Source organism: Thrips palmi, unplaced genomic scaffold (assembly GCF_012932325.1).
Source record: "Thrips palmi isolate BJ-2018 unplaced genomic scaffold, TpBJ-2018v1 HiC_scaffold_7, whole genome shotgun sequence".
NCBI lineage: Eukaryota > Metazoa > Arthropoda > Insecta > Thysanoptera > Thripidae > Thrips > Thrips palmi.
The window spans coordinates 5,111,889-5,132,773 of record NW_023144634.1 but is presented as its reverse complement, the minus strand read 5'-3'; the positions used below and the strand labels follow the sequence as shown (position 1 = coordinate 5,132,773).

General features: G+C 49.4%; 3 protein-coding genes and 1 long non-coding RNA gene across 13 annotated transcripts; 3 read left to right on the top strand and 1 right to left on the bottom strand.

Annotated features, from left to right (window-relative positions):
• The first annotated feature begins 11 nt into the window (after window positions 1-11).
• On the top strand, window positions 12-3,702 carry LOC117652321. Its single transcript, XM_034397146.1, has 5 exons — window positions 12-201; window positions 1,111-1,367; window positions 1,448-1,593; window positions 1,692-2,003; window positions 2,678-3,702. The coding sequence occupies exons 1-5, from the start codon at window positions 46-48 to the stop codon at window positions 3,358-3,360; spliced, it is 1,554 nt and encodes a 517-aa protein (XP_034253037.1). The 5' UTR covers window positions 12-45; the 3' UTR covers window positions 3,361-3,702.
• A 540-nt stretch (window positions 3,703-4,242) lies between these two features.
• LOC117652554 (UDP-glucuronosyltransferase 2B15-like) lies at window positions 4,243-7,448 on the top strand. The gene is made up of 6 exons (XM_034397564.1): window positions 4,243-4,458; window positions 4,850-5,182; window positions 5,277-5,453; window positions 5,694-6,132; window positions 6,445-6,664; window positions 6,940-7,448. The coding sequence occupies exons 1-6, from the start codon at window positions 4,321-4,323 to the stop codon at window positions 7,229-7,231; spliced, it is 1,599 nt and encodes a 532-aa protein (XP_034253455.1). The 5' UTR covers window positions 4,243-4,320; the 3' UTR covers window positions 7,232-7,448.
• Window positions 7,449-9,480: 2,032 nt separating this feature from the next.
• On the top strand, window positions 9,481-20,820 carry LOC117652390 (protein Aster-B-like). Of its 10 annotated transcripts, none has more exons than XM_034397260.1 (20): window positions 9,482-9,621; window positions 9,794-9,883; window positions 9,965-10,956; window positions 11,885-11,956; window positions 13,124-13,264; window positions 13,343-13,484; window positions 13,866-14,063; window positions 15,498-15,711; window positions 15,809-15,912; window positions 15,999-16,175; window positions 16,263-16,406; window positions 16,714-16,972; window positions 17,061-17,222; window positions 17,310-17,431; window positions 17,513-17,702; window positions 17,774-17,996; window positions 18,251-18,313; window positions 18,484-18,660; window positions 18,749-18,872; window positions 18,952-20,820. In XM_034397260.1, the coding sequence occupies exons 3-20, from the start codon at window positions 10,913-10,915 to the stop codon at window positions 19,069-19,071; spliced, it is 2,676 nt and encodes an 891-aa protein (XP_034253151.1). In that variant the 5' UTR covers window positions 9,482-9,621; window positions 9,794-9,883; window positions 9,965-10,912; the 3' UTR covers window positions 19,072-20,820. The 10 variants fall into 10 exon arrangements, with proteins under 10 accessions (XP_034253155.1, XP_034253151.1, XP_034253148.1 ...); XM_034397258.1 differs by lacking the exon at window positions 13,866-14,063 and adding an exon at window positions 14,485-14,502 and having other exon boundaries at window positions 9,487-9,621; window positions 9,965-10,687; XM_034397255.1 differs by having other exon boundaries at window positions 9,487-9,621; window positions 9,965-10,687.
• On the bottom strand, window positions 15,612-16,262 carry LOC117652399. Its single transcript, XR_004588160.1, has 2 exons — window positions 16,134-16,262; window positions 15,612-16,023 (listed from the first exon to the last, which is right to left on the bottom strand). It is a non-coding gene; the product is annotated as an uncharacterized LOC117652399 (long non-coding RNA).
• Window positions 20,821-20,885: the final 65 nt, after the last annotated feature.

Genomic DNA, 20,885 nt, shown 5'->3' with positions numbered 1-20,885 from the left:
TGATCGGGCGCCGGTCCTCGGCTTAGTTCAAACTCTGGCCGAGAGATGGCGGCACTGGACGGAGATAGAGACAGGTGCCGCTCCAGTCAGCTGGCTGCAGCTGGTGCTGCCGGTGGGTCCAGGCGGGTCACGAGGCAAAGCGTTCACGAAAACACAAAACACGCTGACACACCTCGCCGTCTGAAACGTCGTCTGAAACAAGTAAGGAGGCGCGAGGCGGGCGTGAGCACGCGTTTTCACACCCGGACAGGCGTGGATCCACGCCTCTTGATGCGTAGAATCCACACGCACCCCGGGAGTGAAAACAGAAAATCCTCAACTGAATATGTCTGTAGCTGTCGCCGCCCGTGGGTCTAGTGACTGACCTGTCCCGTGACGCCCCCACTCCTATCCCTGCGCCGCGAAGGGAGGGGAGGGGAGGGAAGTACCGCTAGTGATAGCGGCAAGGACAGCGTTGGGCGGGAATGTAGATCAATGCCCCCATCGCGGCTCGTAGACGGTGTGTTACATCGGTTCAACACGAGCGTGTGATCCAGGAGAGCAGTTGGTCGCTCTGTCTCTCTCGAACCTTGACGGAGAGTTCCTTGAGTGCGAGCGGAACCGCTCGGCTCGGCGGGTTGCCGATTACCGTCTACCGTATCGTCGCTGTCTGTCGCGCGTTCCGTAGGGGTGCGAAAAACAGAAAGTTGAAATGATCCAGAACGATAAACGACCCTCCAGCTTCGGGATCAGAGATCCCACCCGAGGGCGAGGCTGTTCATCGTGCGTGAGGAAAACGGGGTGGGGGTATTACGGTGTAGACGACGTAAACGAAGGGCGAAGGCATTTATGGTCTGTGCTGCAGGCTGCGGGCACGGCGTCGTTCATCGTCCCCTCCGCCTATCTCCTCACCCCGCATTCCTCTCTTCCTCGAAACGTCACATAAATACTGGGCAGGGAGGGCGAGGGTGGCGAGGGGCGGTGCCGGCGGCGCTGCTGGCTGGCTGACTGACTGGCGGCCGGCGGTTAGGGGCTGTGGAGGCTGGCAGCCACTGGCAGCTGGCTGGCGGGCTGGCGGGCTGGCGACGGCGCGGCGGGGCGGGAGGCTTCTTACCAGTGTTTTGTTGTTAGTTGAGCCGGCGTCGCCGTCGAGAGCGCATCGCTTCGTCCGTCTGCACTGCGCGCGTCGCCAGCATGACATCCACGCCCGACGGGCACGACAGGCAACCGGCCATGACCACGTGTGGGAGGGCCACCGCCACCTGCCGCAAGTGCAAAGTGCACGGCGTGCTCTCGCCCATGGCGCGCCACCGGAAGGAGGGATGTGCGTTTGAGAGCTGCGACTGCCCCGGATGTGACATCATCACAAAGAGTCGCATCGAAAAGAGGTTCGTCCACCGCCCTGTAGCCACTGTCTGGGTCATGGTTACTGTCAGCATGTCGAGTCATTCGCGTTTGTGTTGCGCAGGATTTACTTCAAGCGATTTATGGAAAGCAAGGCTCGAGAGCGAGCTGCTGCCAGTCTCAGCAGCAACCAGACGACCAGCGGTCAGGCCGCCACAGCGGCCACAGCCCCAGCAGCGCTGCTGCAGGACCACTCTGAGCTCGCCGTCGGTAAGCATTGGCATTGGTCCCAGTCCCGGGCACGCTCCCTGCTCCCTCCCCGCAACGTCCAATCGGCCGGGCCGCGTTTGACACATCTCGTTTTCCAGTGCCCGTGCTGACGCTGTCCGACGATGACGACGACGAGGAGCACGGGGACGGAACAGGCAGAGTGCCTCAGTTCGTGGTGACCGAGCGTACCCCGCTGGGGGTACTCAATTGCAAACTGTGTCGGCGGCACAACGCCCCGACCCACGTTAGCGGGAAGAGGTGCCCCTACGCCAACTGCATGTGCGGGTCCAAGTGCAAGGCCAAGGCTCGCCTCAAAGAGATCAAGCAGCGCTGGAGCATGGCCACTTTGGCCGAGCGGGGACTGCAGAATCCAGTGACCCCCGCCTCGCCAGAAGGACTCCACACTCCAGGTTCGGGCAGGTCCAGGTTCATTTTTCCGAATACCCGGCCGGAGTCGGAGAAGCGAAGGGATAGTTGGATAGTTGTCGCAAATTCTTATTGAGAAGTATAAACGTCCAACTGTCCAACTACTCTAGCAGGTAGGGTGACCCGGCCGGGCATTCCGCGCTCCCCTCCTCTCCGCCTGCACCACATGGCCTTTATGGCTTTATGGCTTTTACCTTCTCCCAGACGGCGCCGCTTTGCCCCTCCCCTCCTCGCGTCTCACGTTTTGAAAGACGAAGCGGCGGACACACTGCGGCGGACGTTGTGAGGTTGAGTCAGCACCAGGCGCCGCGCCTAGGCTCGCTAGGTTCGCCCCAAGGCCGAGACGGACCGCCCGCCTACGGTCGAACGTCTACGGTCGCGCCTAGCTCGTTTGGAGTGGAGGGAGGGGGGACATAGGCGGCTAGGCGGCTGCCTAACCTCCCCCACTACTCGCCCAGGCGGCTACCGAAGCCACCGAAGCACCCCCTCCACTCTTGCTCGGGAATCGTTCGGGTCGCGCTCGGCGTAGACATTATCACCCGTTCTCGCTGCTAAGTTTTGGCAGTCCCCCTCACCTCTTCATTCATTTAGGCGAGGATGACCCGAGGCGCAAACTTAATTAATCTCGTGTGTTTATGCATCTTGCCTTTTCCTCCAGATGCATCCGGAACGCAGCCAGGCGCCGAGGAGCGGGACGACAATGTTAGTGTCTTAGTGTCGACTTTGGCCGAGAACCCGCCCAACATCAACCTCTTGCCGCGACTCAGTGTTCTCAACATTGAGCAGTGCGCCGTGCGCATCGAGACTGTTACCGTCTCCCCATCAGAAGCGGAAACGGAGGATCCAACCTCCGACGCTGCACGGACCGACGCCCAAACATCCAGAATCTCAGCGGTATCGGACGAGACTGCTGTCGTGAAGGCTGCTGGAGAGATCATCGATCGGATTATTGAGACTTCTTTCGGAGAGACTGCCGGCGAGGTCATCGGGGAGGATGCTGTCGTGGAGACTGCCGTGGAAACTGCCGTTGAAACGAACACCTTTGAGAAGACTGCCGCACAGGAGACCGCCCCACAGGAGGCTTCCGTGGAGGAGACCGTCGTACAGGAGGATGCCGTTGGGGTTTCCGCCCTGGACCAGGCCATGCACAAGCTCTGCATCGAGTGCTCCGCACCGCTCGCCTCGGACATGGAGCTGCAAGACCACGTGGACACCGTCCACATGCGGCTGATCCCACTCTGTCGGTTGGCGCACCTCTTTGGCCGTATGCATGAGGTGATCTGGCCATGTGCCGAAGAGGCTGAAATAGCCGCCGGCGAGGCGAGAGCCAAGTGTGTCTAGTGCGCCAAGTGCGCCGGGGAGACAGGCCACCCGCAGTCGACCGGCGCGCGATGTGCTGCCTACGCGGCGGGCGTGCGGGTGTCGCTCCGGTCGGCCGCTGTCACGGCCTACAGACGCACGGGAACTTCTGATTATTCACAGTGCATTGTCGTGACAGCCAAGTATTTTGATTTGATCTCAATGGAACGCGTGCGCGTACCGCGCAATCCATCTGTGATATAATTTTGTTGTTATTAATATTGTAATCACGTTGAGCCGTCAAACCGACGGGATTGTAGTTATGTTTATCTTCTTGAAGCGATTTGTAATAAAATGTTATCTATTCTAGAGAAGTTCAGTTAACTTCGAGACTCCTCTCTAAACCTTTGCACTGCACTGTCTTATCAGACAATGATGTAATAGATGGTAATAGATGTTCGAAGCGATAGTGTCGGGTTCTGATTAGACAGAGTTTCTGGCTGTCGGACTTCGCCGTCGCTTGATCAAGCCTCACAGTCCAACAGGCCGTCGCACGCCATCATAGGCCGTGAACCTTGATTGCTCTCAATCATGGCGGACGCTGCACGAAACGTTACGAAATACCCAAACTGCATGTCATCCTTGCGACCGGCGCGGGTCGCGGGTTCGAATCCATGTCGCGCGGTCCGTTTTTTGAAGGCGGACGTACCGCTCCCGGCGGTACGCGAGCAATGCCGCCACCTGCAGAGTCGAGCTTGGAAGATCAAAAAAGTGCACAGATAACGACTCGGGTGCGCTTATCATGAGCAGCATTGCGCGCTTTCGCAGGAGAGCCCTGCCGCTTGGAGGGGGGCTGCCATAGGCTGCCATGGGCTGCCGACGGGTCGGGGAGGGCCAAGATGACTGCGGCGCGCACGGAGTGGTTCGGCGGCCGGCCGGACTCGCAGTCGCAGTGCACGCAGAGTCTCCACCGCCACGTGCAGGACCTGCAGGACGTCCAGGATGTGCCGGACCACGACCGCGCTGGCGCCGATGGCGGCGCTGCTGCTGCTCGCGGCGGTGGCGCTGCCCGTCGCGGACTCCTACCGCGTCCTCGGCTTCTTCCCGTTCAACGGCCGCAGCCACAACATCATGTTTAAGGTCATTGAGTCACCAACCCAAGGGACTGGGGTTCGAGTCCCGGTTTCTGTTCGAGTTTTTATCTAGTACTTTCCCCCATTTACACGATGGGTAGTGGCGGCCCCGCACGTGGCCAGGTTCAGTGACCAGTTATCTTCAGATAACTTGTTTCTAGCCTAGAAAAATTCGTCATAGGGGGACTTTCTGTTTGGCTGCCAGACAGCATGGGCCTGTACGATACAGTGCAAGTTCTTTGGGCGCGAGCGGGGTCATCGTGCCGCGAGTTGCGCCCTTCACCTAAGCCGGCCCGTCGGCACTGCACATCCAGGGTTTCCCTGGGCTCCATCTTTCCCCATTTGGCCGCGACTTACCGCCACTCAAAGCTCACTCGGTCCCCTACCTCCTCCTGCAGGCCCTGATGGAGGTGCTGGCGGACAACGGCCACGAAGTGGTGCAGTTTAGCCCCTTCCCGCAGAAGACGCCCCGCGCCAACTACACCGACGTGGACCTGTCCAAAGAGTTCCCTTCGCTCGTCAACTCCCTCACCTTCGAGCAGATGACCAGCTTCAGCAGGTTCAAAATCGTCGAGCTCATCAACAATTTCGCTGGTCCCGACCTCTGCCGCCGGGTGTTCGAGACGCAGCACTTCAAGGACGTCATGAGCGGCAAGTACGGCAAGTTCGACGTCGTCTTCACGGAGATCTTCGGTAGCGACTGCTGGTCGGTGGTCGCCTACAAGCTGAACGTACGCGCTGTGTAGCCGAAAGGAGTTCCGCGGCTGTTTGCCACGCCGCAGGTCGCGCGTTCGAATCTCCACTTATTTTCTTTTTCGCGGACAGCTGCCCTTGATCAGCGTGGTGACGGCCCCGGACTTCGCGTGGATGCACGAGCGCGTGGGGTCGGTGGACAACCCGTCGTATATCATCACCCCCGACGAGCCCGTGGCCGGCAAGATGAGCTTCCTGGAGCGCGCCATGAACACCTACACGTACCTCATGAAGCGGTACAAGCACAAGGTGGGCCACGCCGGTCACGGGACCAAAAGCAATCTCGTTGTGAAACTTTCGGCGAGCCTGCCGACGCAGCGACGTGTGGATCAGCCCGATCAGCATTGCCATTGCGCGACGGAAAGAGCCGACTTACGGGCCGATAAGAAAACAAGGATTCCCAGTATTGAGTTTCCATCCCATTTTCCCTCACTCACGCTACTAAAGGGGTGCCTGCGAATGAGACTCGAACCTGCGACACTTTTGCAGACCATCCTGAACGACGGCGCTGACGCGGTGGTGCGCCAGTTCTTCGGCGCGGACACGCCGCCCATCAACGAGCTCGTGAGGCGCACCAGCCTGGTGCTGGTGAACCGGCACGTGAGCGTCAACCCGGCGGTGCCCGTCACGCCCAACGTGGTGCACGTCGGCGGCCTGCACCTCAAGGACACCAAGGCCGAGCGCGTGAGCAGCCCGCGCCTCGAGGCGGGGCTGCGCAAGTGGATGGACGAGGCGGAGCACGGCGTCATCTTCTTCACGCTGGGCTCCCTCGTGCGCACCAGCTCGCTGCCCAAGCACACCATCCAGGCCCTGCTGGACGCGTTCGGCGCGCTGCCGCAGCGCGTGCTGTGGAAGTACGAGGAGGACGACCTCGACCTGCCGCCCAACGTCCGCACGGCCAGCTGGCTGCCGCAGACCGACGTCCTGGGTGAGTTCCGGTCGTCCCGCTGCCGCCGCTGCCGCCGCTGTGTTGGCGCCAAAACCGGTGCGGCACAGGGAGGCGCGCTGAAGTTTGGGCAGCAAGGACAACGGGCAGCGGAACAGGGTTAATCATGGACCTAGTCCAAAATGGCTATGACTCGAGTAGTCACGCGAGAAGTCTCCTCGACCCGCCCGTTCCGTTATCGCACGTCGCAGCCTACCTAGAGACCATCGCGCCGACCGCCAATGAAAGCTGTTTGTTCCGCTTGAAAGCGGTCCAAAAACCATAACTTGATTTTGCGACTCTCCCTCCATGCAGCCCACCCCAAGATGGTCCTGTTCATCACCCACGGCGGGCTCATGGGCACCACGGAGGCCGTGCTGCTGGGCGTGCCCATGCTGGGCATCCCGCTGTTCGCCGACCAGGAGCCCAACGTGCTGGGCTACCAGCACCTCGGCATCGCCCTGCACCTGCCGCACACCGAGATGACCAAGGACAACATGCTCGCCGCCATCCACAAGCTCACCGACACGGACAAGTGAGGCGTCTCGCAGACACACAGTGGGCCAGAAGACCGGTGCAGGCGTCCAAAATTGGAGTCCAGAGTCGCGAAACAGGACTCGAACCGAACGTGTGACCCCACCAATCGATTCCTCGTTCGGAGAGCAATCCATTGGTTGGGTCACACGCTCGGCTCAAGTCCCATTTAGCGACTCTGGAGCTCTAAACGCGTCTAGAATTTTTTTCCGCCGCCAGTCTGGTCCACTGAGACAGTCGGGCGGAACGTGCTTTTCTGAACTGGACTTGCTGCAGGTACCGGAAGCGCGCCAGGGAGGTGGCCGACCTGTACCTGGACCGGCCGAGGTCCGCGGCCGCGGAGGCGCTGTGGTGGACGGAGTACGTCGTGAGGAACAAGGGCGCCCCCCACCTGCGGCCCCTCGGCGCCGACATGCCGCTGTACCAGTACCTGCTGCTGGACGTGGCGGCCGTCTTCCTGGCCGCCGTCCTGGCCGTCGTCCTGGTGCCGGTACTCCTCGTCCGGAAGCTGCTGGCCAAGCCCCGGGCCGCGCCGGCCAAGCAGTCCCCCAAGAAGAAGACGAACTGATGTGTCCAGGACTTGAGAGACGCTGCCCGACTCGGTGGACTCGCCACGGCATTCCCCCGGGCCGGGCAGCACGCCGGGAGGGCAGGCAACCCATTCGACGCGCGGGCCGCGACGACGTTCTAGTCTCATTTTTTGCTCAGTGATATGTGTACTGTTTGTTCTACCGAGCGCCCTCCACTGCGTGCCTAAATTAAAGCTGTTATCGTTGTTTTGAAAATGTCATTTGAGTTGAGAGACGCCGGATCTAAAAATAAAGAGGGCGCCATTCCCCGTTCCCAGTGTGCCTACCCGCCTCCGTGTGATTGATGCCGACGGCATTGCAGTGCTATCGCGAGCATCGCGCGCTATCGGATAACGCGACAGCGTCGAGTCCACCGTCCGCCGATTCGTCTGTAATCTAGCCATCGAAAGCAAAGACTGCAAAGGCCATCAACGGGCGGCGGTAACGACGACAACGACCGCGAGGCGGGCGGGAAGGGCCATTGGAGTCTGCAGAGTCGCGCTGGCCGCCATGAAGACCCCCGCCAGGAGGCACGCCGTGCGGCGCGCCCTGTCGCCGCGCCACCGCGAGGCGGGAGAGGCGCCGCCCGACATGCACCACGAAGTCAGGCACTTCATCAAGCTGATGCGCCTCATGGGGGGCTGGCCCGTGCAGGTCGCAGACACCGCAGACACGCAAGGTGCTGGCGTTCAGTCTCACTCATTCGGACACCGGGTCGGGGTTCAAGGGTTCAAGCCCCGGCGCGCCGCGCTTTTTGGCCGTTTTCGCAGGCGCGGCGTTGGCGCCGTTCGCGTACGAGGCGACGCCGTGGTGCGGGGGGCGCATGCTGGCGTGCTACGCGCTGGCCCTGGCGCAGGCCCTGCTCGCCGCGGCCTGCCTGCGCTCCACCTTCGAGCGCCTCACGTCCGGCCAGGAGCCCTACATCGAGCGCGTCATCCTGGTGCTGCACATGATGTACGAGATCCTGCCCCTGTCCGTGCCCATGCTGCACTGGCACACGGGCAGGGAGCTCGCCGGCTACTTCAACGACTGGACTCGCTTCCAGGTCCGCACCACCGGCCGTTCACCCGGATTCTGGAGTACTATTCATGTTACCAAAATACGGAGAGTACTGTATCCAAACCGGACGCGGGACGCAAGGGCGCGCACGTCCCCAAGCCTGTTTACCAACACTAGCCAGCGAATGCGACCCCGCCCCCGGGTTCAACACCCGGCAACTCTCCTTTTTCTTTTCCCACAGGCGAGCTGGCTGGCGGTCACCGGCGACCCCCTGCGGTTCCACTGCGGCCGAAAGTCCGGCCCGATCGCCGCCTTCGTCTTCGCGTTCAGCCTCTTCAGCCCCATGTACCACGCGCGCTTCTCCCCGCACCTGTTCGCCTGGAAGGTGCCCCTGTACGTCTTCGTGGTCGGGCAGGTCTGCACGCAGGCCCTGCTGTGGCGAGCCCTCAACGTCGAGGTCGTCTCCACGGCCGTCAAGATGCCGCGGCTCTTCCGGCGGCACCTCAACGTTTGTGGCCGAGCGGCTAGCGAGCCAGATCGTGGTGGAGTAGGTTGCTGGTTCGAGTCCCTCCGACTTCCCTTTTCTTTTCCCCACAGCGCGGCCAGCTGACGGCGACCGCGGTGCGCGGCTACTGCATGCTGTGGCTGCGGCTGCGCGCCTTGACGCACGCCCTGGGCGAGGCCTGGGGCACCGTCATGCTGCACGCCTTCCTGGCCGTGCTCCTCATGTCCATGGCCAGCTGGTACGGACTCATGTACGCGCTGCGGAAGGGCGCGTGGCGCCGCGTCGCCTCCACCTTCGTCACCGCCACCCTCACCGCCATGATAGTCAACTGGTTCTGCAGCCAGGGCAGCCGCGCCGTGTTCCACGTGGGTGCACTGTAGTGCCACTAGAGGTGCCACTAGAGGTGCCACAAGAGGTGCCACTAGAGGTGCCACTAGAGGCGCCACTAAAAGGTGCCACTCATCACGCGCTACGCAGTAGCCGCGCCCTAGCTTCCTTGTATACTTTGTATCGATCGCCCCCTGTTCCGTTCGGGCGGCCGTAATGCCGACCACGCCCTGCTATTCACAGCAAAGGGCGCGCCGCACGTGTAAAGAAAATAAAATAAACGGAAAGGCTTTTGTCTTGGCATTCCCTCCCGTGATGCAGCTGCTCAACTTTGGCTATCTGCGACACTGCAACGGGCGGATGGTTATCTCTGCGGAGAAGGGATCCACTGACTGGTCCTCTTTGTTGACGGTATCAGTGATGTGCGACGGGCGGCACTACCCGCGGGCCATGCCAGATAGCCCACAGTGCCCCTGTTCGTTTCAGGTGTCCCGAGGGATGCTCCTGGAGCTGCTAACGACGCCGCTGGGGCAGTTGGACGCCGAGACCAGGCTCGAGGTGGGTACTCTGTCGGGACTGTACCATACCATACCGCCGTGCCGCGCAGTGGTTCGTCGCTCTGTCTCTCTTGCGCCCTCACGGGACGCCCCATGAGTGAGTCGGAGCGACGAACGAACCTGCAGGGTCGCACCGTTGAAGCGGCTGACGCGCGCGCCTCGTCTGGCCGCAGGTAATGCGCTTCGCCCAGGTGCTGCAGTTCAAACCGGTGTGCCTGCGGCTCAGGCGCTTAGTCGTGGTGAACAGGGAGTTGAGCGTGGCCGTGAGTAGCTCGTCCGTAGTTTCCCAACTCGGAGGCTCGGGCCCAAGACTCACGCCACGCTCTGCTCTGCCCAACGCGCAGGCCGCCGCCACCGTGACGACGTACATCGTGGTGCTCGCGCAGCTCGCGCTCAGCATGTCCGTGCAGGAGGACCAGGAGGCCCAGTCGCTGTTCTGAGACTCTGAGTCAGGTTGACTCGGCTTTCGGCGTGTTTTGGACGCGGCCTTGGCCGCCCGGCGCCGACTCGCTGACCCCGTTCGACGCGCAGTGCGCGTTATTCGACGGCGAATTATTTATAGGCCGCTGCGCTCGCCCCGCTCCTTTGCGGATGTCATCGAGGCGCTGTTCTGCAAATAGCGACCCAATTCCCGCGGACGGGCGTAGCGCCGTCTCTCCCGCCCCGCGGACAGTCCCTACAGTGGACGGCCGGACGCGCGCGCCTTTCGAAGCGACGCGCTAATCAGAGCAGTGCGAATAGTGATAATGAATGGCACTGGCGGCGCGGAGGGCCAGAAGCCAGACAGACAGATGTGATGACAGTCCCCAAGCTTATCGGTCGAAGCCTCGTTGTCTCTGCCGCGCCGGCCGGGTTGCCTTCTGGTTGTTTTCCCTTCCCTCGAGAGTCGAGAGAAGGAAGAGGGAAACCCAGAAACACAGGGTCGTGCTGCCAATAGCGGACTGCGGACTGGCAATAATGCATCCGCCGAGGAAAAAGGAAAACACATGTTCGACAAACGACAGTCGCTGGTGTGACCAGCACCACTTGGCCAGGGGAGGATTCGGGCCAAATCGATGCAATGACAGGTTTCAGTAATTTTCAGCCCAAAAATGTGCTTTGAATTGAACTGCTGACTTGAAAACGGGCTCTAACTGTTCGTGAGTCGCCCGCCTGTACTCGTCGAGTTGTGTGGTGTTGAACGATCGCCCAGGCAGTCTGTTTGTTCAAAGATGATTTGATAAACAAAGAAGGACGCAAGACCGTTCTGCCTCTAGTTACCCTGAAGTTATTCTGTTATCTCGCGCTTCACAATGACTGATGGAGAGAGACAATGTTCAGCAGCCGCTGCTTTTATGTAAGGAAACTTTGTCAAGCAGTGTGGAAGTGTGGAGCCTGTCGTGACGGCCCGACGCCGAGTATTTATGCGCATGTTTTAGCACCTGCTGTGTCAAGCAGCTGATTTTGGTATTCTCACACGCTCACTCACAATGCAGAGACTTGTCGCCTCGGAAGGATGTCTCTTGCCCTTTTATTTTGATGCTGGACTGAGCTGCAAGCGTAGATCTGTGTGGCATTTGCATTTCTGTGCAGAACAACACTGCTGCAACTTGCCTGTTAAATCAAGCCGTGTTCTGGGAGGGTCTCTTAGTTGGTTGGCTTTCAAGTTTTGTTTTTTGAAATTCTATTAAATATCAGCTTTAAGTTGTCCTGTTGGATGCTTTGTTCACATTTTCACGTTATCTTGTCGAGTCAAAGTCTTGTCACAATTGTCATCTTCGACCCATGAAGTACAAGTGTTATTCAATCCGTTTCTATTGTCTCTTTAAAGGACTCGTGTAGTTTTCTGAAACATTTTTAAATCTATTTCACTTGCATCATTGCTAGTTCCCTATAATCAATCATTTTCACTTCAAGCTCAGTTGACCAGTTTATAACCTACAGATGTCTGTCAGTTACTCTCAAGTCTATGTGTTTATGTTGAAAGGGAATATACAGGTATTTCAAGCTTGCCAGTTCTTTCAGTCATTACCCAATCCATTGGTTTTTAAAATAGAAAGATCAATTAAAAGATTTTGTTTCGCGTTTTTATTAGAATAGATGTAGAATATTATTATTTGTTTACACACATTGCCCCTTTTCATCTCAGTCCAGCTTTAGTACGAACATTATGATAAATAAATGTTTCTTACTGTTGCTAGTTGCTTCATGAACTGTCTGAATCCTTGTCATAGTTGATGAATTTAATGCACTTAAATTTTTTTACGCTCTTCCTTTTTGGGCAGTTCTGGAGCGTCACTCTCCCCCTCTCATCTCGGCAAGTGGGTGAAAGAATCTAGAACTTGGATTAAGATGAGGTTGGTTCATTCTGCCAAATGGGAATCTTGAAAACTTTCTTTTGTGTTGGGTCTTGCGGTTGTATGGATTATTGGAGGTGACAGTGTAGAATTAAATCAATTTGATGTTGGTATGGATAAAACTGTGACCAGGGTCTTCCTAGTATTGAAGAGAAAATCAGCACGAATAGGACCAGGCTATCATTTGAAGAACAACCACTAAGCAGAACCATGCAGAGTACAATTTTTGATTTAACTGACATTTGACATTTGTCTTATCCTTTTTTGGGGGGCGAGGGAGTTGAATTGAATTACCCAAGTGCAAACTCTGTTGTACTATCCCATGTGGTAGAATTGTGTAGTACTTTAGTTTGAACGATGTTGTCCTGGTGTTTCAAGCTAGCAAGAGGGCATGCCTGAAATAAAATTCACGCCTTTTAACTGTTTTACACGGCCTGTTTGGACAACCTGCCTCTTTTGCTTTCTTTCAGGAGTATCTCATACCCTTGCTTTGTCAATATTTTCTATGTGTGAACGGCCATTGTGGATCTGAGAGCACCAATTTGTCAATTGGGTCCAGTGTGGGTTCATCAGGTATCTTTCATATGTTGTGAGATTAAATTAGATGTAATGATTAACTTTCTGCCCTCATTCATATATGTTATACCTAACATTGCTGTGATGGCCTTCTAGGTCTCTTACGTTGCATGTCACACTAGACTAAATGTACATTTTTCTGCAAAGAGAAGAAATACAAAGTTTTGGGCCTTAATTTACTGTTACATCTTGCTTCCACCATTAACATTAAATTGCATGCTGTTATTGCGCTACACTAGGATGTTTTCTTCTAAAACAATAAAATCAAGAGGAAAAAAAAATACCACCAAACAATTGTTAAAAAAAAAGCAAAAACATTTTGTGCTGGATTTTTTTAAAAATTCAACTTATCAACTGTGTCTTAGTAGTCCTGCAAATTTTTTATATTTTTTGTTTTGGTCTCCTTTGCTGGTGAATGGTCTTGTGGTTTTGTGGTTTTGGTATCTTTCTGCCTTTCTCTAAATCTTGAATGCGAACAATCCTTTGTGTTATTCTCCTCTGATTATTTTGCACTTAAATTTTATGCATTACCCTTTTTGTTTGTTATTTTTCAAGTATGAAGTAATTTTTGTTGTTTGTCATGTTGTACAGGAGGAAATCGGTGGAAAACCTTCTCATGACTGGACAAGATGTAATTGGGTCTTCACTAACTTTTAGCACCATGACACTTCCAAGTCTGCCTTTGCAAGGTCCAAGTCAGGGTTTGCAGAGTCAAACCACAGGAGAATCCAGGTTGGTACTGAAGTTACTTATATATCTCTGACATACTTGAATTACTGAACTTTACATTCTTTTTTTGTTTTGTTTTAGCCCTAATCCAAGTCCTCAGCCGAGTCCTCGACCATCACCTCGTCAGCAACATAAGAGAGATAACCAAAAGTCAGACTCTGGATCTAACACTAAAGAGTCCAGTCCTGCAACTGACAGAATTGATGTGAGCAACACTGAACTGGTTAGTAGCACAATGTTTACACTATCTCAAAATTCAAAGGTTTTGTGGGCTATGATTCTCGATCTTCTGGTCTGTACTTGTCACCATTTCAATTTTAGGAAGAGGGTAGGCCTGAATTTTCTGTCCCTCTACTTTATTCCTCTCCTTGATATGTATCTGTTACGAATACAGAATGTATCCCGGCAGTAATATATTCTCATCTCATGAATTGTTTTGTTTGGAAGAGTTGTCAACTTTGTCGTTTTGATGCCAGTCTCCAACAGGAGAAAGCCTGGGGCAGATCAGAGTAAAACTGTAGAGTGTGGTGGATTCAAGTTTTCACTTGGTGATTGTGTTTATAGGAATTGTGAATACATCTGAAAGTTCTATAATTTGATTCAGGTTCACTCACTTGAAAAAGTCCTTGGTCAAAGTGACAGGAGATCTGTGGGTTCTTCCTCTCAAGCAAGCTCAAACTCAGCTTCTAGTGGAAAAACAGGCAAACTCAGCAGTGGATCAAGTTTGGACTTGAGGAAAAGTTCTCGTTCCGTTTCTCGCTCTTGCTCCTCTACAAGTGATACATCTTATCATACTACTGAGGTGTGCCATCGTATTACCTGAAATCTCATGCTGAGCCTAATGACACTAACTTTCATAATGCCGTATCAGATAGAGTGTCGTGTCGATTAAAACTAAGCAGCAAATAATTACTGAGGCTGTCTTTCCATACATTACTTCATGTGTAGAGAGTTACTCACTCATCTGAGGTGCTGGGGTGAACGCAAGGAATGCATTTTAATAGACCTAATTTGGAAAGAACTAATACTGTGGTGTGGGCTAGATCTCATTAAAAGAGTCCAAAAAATATTACATGTCATGCAGAACCCATATTGCTGTTGAGGAAAAGCGTCCTTTGAACTCCTGCCTGTGGATTGGTGTGTTTTGTTAAGCTTTGATCTGAAAGCATAGTCTAACTGCCTTGGTTTCTTTTGTCATGCGTTCTCTATTTACCCTATTCAAGCCTAAATGTGGAAAACAGGTTAGTAGTGTGTTCCAGTGCATGTAGACAAAATTAGTTGCTCATGACTTCATGATTTTTTTGGAATCTTTCCTTTGTACTTCTCTCTCTCTTTCTCTCTAGGTAGCCAGTTGAATTATTTTGTTCTGCTCCTGTTTTAAATATATCTCGAATTATTCTTTTCCTATTTGAATTTGGATACGTTATGTTAAAAACTGGAGCATGCATGAATTTAGACTTAGATTATTGAATTGATTTATAAGAAATTGATTTTTTTTTACAAACTTAGTGTTGTTTACTTATTATTTCTTTCTTTGCCTATCTAAGGTCTGTGATGTTTCAATGCTGTTCCTCTTGGGTTCTGTTGACTGGATTATTGCGACCCTTTTGGTGCCACTAGATTTCATTAGTTTATAGTGTAGATATTCATTTATGTACCATGTTAGATCAGAATTATTAGTACATTTTCATTTTTCATGATTGAAAGTTGTAATGAGGTTTTTCCTTCTTAGTTTTTAATTGAACTGCTGCTCTTTCCAGCTCTTTCTCTTCCTATGTTTTTGTTGATTTTTTGATGTGTGTGTGCTATGTGTGAGAGATTTGGTGTGCGCATTGGTAATTTGACTAAATAATCTCATTCATTGCCTGTTTCTAGTTATTTTCATTTACTTGTCTTAATTTGAAAAAAATTGCTTTCAAATGATGCTAGCTGAAAATGTCGCAAAATTACATGAGGTTGTCAGTTTGCCCATTTTCAAAGAATTTTTCATGATTCTATTTTTAATTAAATTTTTTGAAACATTTTTGCTGGAGAACTAAACAGTCAAAAACTTATACTTATTTCTTTGTACTAAAAATTTCTCCATCTCTTTGCTTTTTTGTGTCATTTGACACCCGTTTTCAATGGAGGAATTAGACAATCCTCCATGTTTGTGCTAAACAAGCGCTCATTTAACCGTCTCATAATTATGCTTTATCTATTCATCTTCAACTCATTTTTTATCATTCACTTCCAGGACAATGTTAGTAGAGGATCTGACTCGAGTCAGGCAGATATAAGCCGTAGTGTGAGTCACGAGAGTGGGAAAGAAAGGAAAGAATCAAGAGGATCTGATCGCTCAAAAAAGAAGTCATCTTGGTACAATATTCTTTACCCAACGTATAAATCCAGAAGTAAAGATTTCAACAGAATTTTTAAAGATGTTCCTCCAGAAGAAAGACTTATTGTTGGTAAGACATTTAGTTCGTAACACAGTATTGTCTATTTTAAACCGAAGCTTTCTTTCTCCAATTTATGTTCTCTCTCTCTCCTCCATCCTCCCCTTAGATTATTCCTGTGCTGTTGCCAAAGAAATCCTCATTCATGGACGTTTGTATGTTTCACAAAACTTTCTATGTTTTTATGCTAATATTTTCCGCTGGGAAACATTGGTAAGTGAAATTGTTGTTGATAGACCCTTGAACCCCTTCATGCTGTTTCTCCATATGCCACTTACTGCAATTATTCTGATGAACAGATTTGTCTACGCTGGAAGGATGTCACTGCAATCACCAAAGAAAAAACAGCTCTTGTTATTCCAAATGCCATATTAGTCTGTACAGAAACTGAAAAGCTATTTTTCACCTCTTTTGGTGCTAGGGACAAAGCATACCTTATGTTGTTTCGCGTTTGGCAAAATGCTCTTATGGGCCAAGTAAGTTCAGTGTTTCTTGTGCTATGATTGCCATCTGTCTGCTGGTTTTCTGATTTTAATCTTATCTTGGTTCTTATCTTTCTTCAGCAAATGTCAATGCAGGAGATGTGGCAGTGGGTGCATGCTTGCTACGGGCAGGAGTTGGGTCTAACAAGTGAGGATGAAGACTACATTGAGCCTTTGCCCATGGTAGAAGGAACTTCAAGACTTTCCATGGAATCATTTTCTGAGGTAAGTCATTCGTTTTGTGCTATGTTTTCCATAGAATGAAAAATTCAGAGGGCTTCTAATGGTAAAAGAAAAAAGCATCTGGTCCGTTGGTTAATTGATTTTTTTAATTGATCAAAATTTCAAAAGTTCATAAAAATTGAAAGTTAATTAAAAATTCAGATAACGTTCTTCAACATTTCTAAAGACCGCCATTTTGATTTAAATAATAATAAGACACAGATTTTAATAATGTTTCCTTAATGTCGGTAACACAATATTCTTTTACATTAATTATCTCAAGTTTTAACCTTTGTTTTTCCTGATGTAGGATGGTTTAGTGACACCAGAGGATTCTCTTCGTGCGGAGGACCTGAAGTCCCATATTACCTCTCCAGTTTCAATATCTGATTTAGGGAATGTAGAGAAAAGTGGAACTGTCCCTTCCATCCAAACCACTCAACCAACTCCTCCGTTGTCAACTCCATCGTCTGTAACATCCCCAAACAACCTCTGTGTTAATAATCCTGATACCCAACTTGAAACAGACATGAGTGATACTACTGAATCAGAAGCTGACAAAGTACCTGGTAAATAACCCCCTGCTTATTTACATGATTACTGTAATTGTTTCTTATCATGAGAGTGAGGTTTTACTGGTAGTATTGAAATTTTCAGATCTCTTGGGTATCTCTGGTGGATCTGGTCAATGTACATCTCAGCATGAGGGCAGACAGATGCTCCGAGTTGTTCTGCCAGTTTCTGTAGATCAGTTATTTACTCTCCTGTTCACAAATTCAAAGTTTTTTGTGGATTTTCATGTATCACGAAATTCATCAAGTAAGTTCATTTAAGTTCCCAATGTGTTCTTTTTTAAAAGATGCTGTGAAAATGTGTAATGTTGTTCCATTTAATCTCTTCTCTAAGATATTAAGCCATCTCCATGGACTCAAAATGCAAAGAATGAACGGCTACGTACTTTGTGTCTTACTGTCAACATAAACCAGGCAGTTGTGGGAAGAAGACAATCTCAAATCACAGAAAGCCAGGTAAATTGATATTCATGGTCAATTATATCAGTTTTTTCCATGAAACTTGCGCACATTTTAAATTATCCTCCTTTTTTCTAGGTCATGTTAAAGTGTAGCAAACCTGGCAAAATGTATGCAATTGAGTCTGAGTCTCAAAATGCTGGAATCCCTTATGCTGATTCTTTTGTAATAATAACACACTATTGCCTCAACAAAGTCAGTGAGACAGAATCTTCTATAATGGTGTTCTCTGACATAAAGTACAAAAAATCTGTTTGGGTTGTGAAGGGTATGACATTTTCAGTGAGTCTGTTATCCTGATTGATGAATAAGCCTATTTAATATTTTGTTTCTTCTTAGGATTTATTGAGAAACACACATGGGCTGGCTTAGAAGAGTTTTATTCTTCACTAGACAAGGCGCTCCAAGCAGAATGTTGTGTAGATGAAGAATTGATTGCCGAGGAAGAAGTGGAAGTTCCTCCCAAAGTAAGGCGGCGTATTCGAGGCTCAGCTCGTCGACTTTCTTCAACCCGACACGCTGATGAAGCTATGGTGCCAAGATCTCGCTCTTCCACTGGAAGGTGTGTACTGAAATGTAATATGTGCTTGTACATATTTTGGCATTTGTAAATACTTTCAATAATAGCAGCAATCCTACTACTTAACAAGTGGTGTTGGATCAATGCACTTTTGTCAACTGTACTGCTCGTAGACGATTTAATTCCAAATAACGAGACTTGATGTTTGGTTGCTATTCTTTGGTGAGCTCTAACTCTGACTTGTGACCGCATGATTTTTCTCATGACTGACTGCATGCATGGCTACATTTTCACAGGCGTTCTCTACCTCGGGGCTCAGTTGGAGCTACAGAAAATTGCTTTGACAGTGTTAATTCAAGGTAATTTTGTATTGTATTCTCTATTTTCATTATTACTTGGTTTGAATCAGGTTTCAATTTGATTTGGCAAACAATGTGCGTCTTTGCATTACTTTATCGCCCCACCTTTAAGTTAATCATCACTATAAACAAACAATTGTTCATAAATTAATTTTTCCTCTCTTTTTCAGGCAAGTTGTTAGTTCAAGATCAAACAGTGTGGAACCAGTTAACATAGTAATTTTGGGAATACTTGTATTGCTTCTCCTCATGAATGGAGCATTGTATTATAAACTGCTGTGTTTCGAGCGTTGGTCAGCTGTTGATCCTATTCCTGTCAGCTTGAATGAAGATGTACAGTCATTGAGGTAAGTTAATTACGAATGTATGCTGATAATTTCTGTGAAGTTAGTTAGTCATTTAATAATTTCTAATCTTACCTGGAAATATTTGCAGCAAAAATCCTCCTACCACCCAAGAGGAATGGATGCATCTGGTACGAAAACAAGAGGCTCTGCATACTTTAGAAATGCAAAAATGGCAAAAAATATTACAAACTTCAGTGATTCTTCTCAGAGAGGTACGTAATCTTAAGAATTGCATTCAATTTTGACTTACATAAAAAGATTTAAACCACTCTCTTTTTTCATATTTTCCAGACAGAGGATTCTCTGAAAGAACTTCAATTAACCATACAGCCAAGAGTGAAACACAAACTTACATCAGCTATTAAGGAGCTCACAAACAATATTGATGCAAATGATCACAGTAATTCATAGCAGTGAAATTTATAAATTCATAGAAATGTACCTTATTACATGAATTTATAATAATAGATTAGATTAAATGTGATAGCTTCAGCAATTTTTAGGAACTATTTTGAATGCCTTACTACAAGTTTCTGTCATTGGATTTTTGAAGCATCTGTTCAAATCTCATTTGCTAGAAGCTCAGGGGGCTTCTTTAGAGCAGTAGATCTTTTTCAACATACTTCATTAGTGTATTTGATTTCACTTACTCTGCAAGTATTTGTTCAAATTAAAAAATTTTCAATTTTTGTACGTACTGATGGCAGTTGCCTATTTATCTGCTGTAACAGTTCTCAAAGAAGCTGAGAGTCTTCTTCCTCTCTCGGCATGTTGTCTTGCCTTTGTAATAGATTTGGTGCTGTAACACTGCTCATTTGCTCTTATGAAGTTAATGTATGTCTTAGATATATGATGCCAATGGCAACCTGAACTTCACATGTCAGGAACTGAGGTAGTTAATTTTGAAGATCAGTTCCTAATGAAGTATATGTATTTTATGTAGAGCAATTTGCAGCCAGTCAAAGCTGATCTTCCTCCTGTTTTTAGGAAGTTGGAGCAGCGGAAGTGGTCCTGCCATTTGCTATGTACTAAAATAGTACACCTGTTGAATAATCTGTATTTGTTATGTGCATGTATCAGTATCTATATTTGAAGATATTGTTAAGTACAAATATAATTTTATTGTTGAACTGTTTTTTCAAAATGGTTTTGTGGAAGATTTCTTTTTGTAGTAATTTGTTGAGTTCCAAGTTCATTGGAGCAGCCCATTGCAATTTTGATAGTCTTGTAAATAAGTGGAGTGTAGGTGAAGCCGTTTTGTCATGTTTTTATTTAACTATTTCTTTGTTGCAACTGACCACATCTTGCAGGATTGTTTTCATTATTGCAAGATCTTATCTATTTGTTGTTTTTTTTTCATTGGTGTCCTTTATTGTACTTGCTTGTTATATTTTAGATGTCAAATCTCGGGATTTCCATAATTGTTATCAGCTACTTTCGTGTTGGGAGTCTTGATCAGTTTAGCTTGTGCTCAGCTCAAGTTGGTTAAAAAGGGGGATAAAATTCATATCATTCTTTTTATTGGGGCTAATCACTAATTTATTGCTGCCTGGTTTCCCTTTTGTATAATAATCACTACCACATTTAGTGACACGCTTAAAGGGGACCATCTATTTCATCAATCATTTAAGGAAAGAGTTGCTTTTCATCAAGCTTTTTATTGCCCCAGTAACAGTGGTTGTTGTTCAGCTGGAGACATTTATCAATAAAATCTGATCAAGTTAGTTAATACGTATAAACTTAAAACTTATGCTAAATTTCCTTCAATTAATGTAGTATCTTACTCATCCCACCAGTTAGGTTACTATGACCTACATGTTTTATTTTAATGATAATGGAATGTTCGAGTTTATGAAGGGACAACCTGGACTGTTTCTAAAAGCTTGTGAAGCGCACACTTTAGAAATAAAATGGTGTGCACAATTTTGTTTGATGGTAGGACTGGGCAAATATCCTGAATGAAACTCAACTGATGGGTTAATTGCGCATCTCTGCTGTTTAAGTGATATCTGTCTGTGGTACATTGTATTGTAGCTAGCTTGTGATTGTTTCTTTTATCTGTACTTACTATAACTAGTCTTTACCACTAGTAGGTGCTGAACCAGAAATGCAAAGTTAATCTTTATCTATTTTGAGCAGAAATAAAATGCTGCAACCTGATAGACTTTCGTTACTCTCCCTGCACCAAAATTTCCTGACAAGACTGCGTGGATTGAAAATCAATG

Excerpts from the sequence above, each read along its gene's own strand:
- LOC117652321 (XM_034397146.1), top strand. The coding sequence starts at position 46 with ATGGCGGCACTGGACGGAGATAGAGACAGGTGCCGCTCCAGTCAGCTG. Across the intron at positions 1,368-1,447 it reads AAGAGTCGCATCGAAAAGAG|GATTTACTTCAAGCGATTTA; the intron begins GTTCGTCCACCG and ends TGTGTTGCGCAG. Across the intron at positions 1,594-1,691 it reads CCACTCTGAGCTCGCCGTCG|TGCCCGTGCTGACGCTGTCC; the intron begins GTAAGCATTGGC and ends CTCGTTTTCCAG.
- LOC117652554 (XM_034397564.1), top strand. The coding sequence starts at position 4,321 with ATGTGCCGGACCACGACCGCGCTGGCGCCGATGGCGGCGCTGCTGCTG. Across the intron at positions 5,183-5,276 it reads TGGTCGCCTACAAGCTGAAC|CTGCCCTTGATCAGCGTGGT; the intron begins GTACGCGCTGTG and ends TTTCGCGGACAG. Across the intron at positions 5,454-5,693 it reads TGAAGCGGTACAAGCACAAG|ACCATCCTGAACGACGGCGC; the intron begins GTGGGCCACGCC and ends ACACTTTTGCAG.
- LOC117652390 (XM_034397255.1), top strand. The coding sequence starts at position 10,371 with ATGGCACTGGCGGCGCGGAGGGCCAGAAGCCAGACAGACAGATGTGAT. Across the intron at positions 15,913-15,998 it reads TTTTCCGCTGGGAAACATTG|ATTTGTCTACGCTGGAAGGA; the intron begins GTAAGTGAAATT and ends TCTGATGAACAG. Across the intron at positions 17,997-18,250 it reads TCTCGCTCTTCCACTGGAAG|GCGTTCTCTACCTCGGGGCT; the intron begins GTGTGTACTGAA and ends ACATTTTCACAG.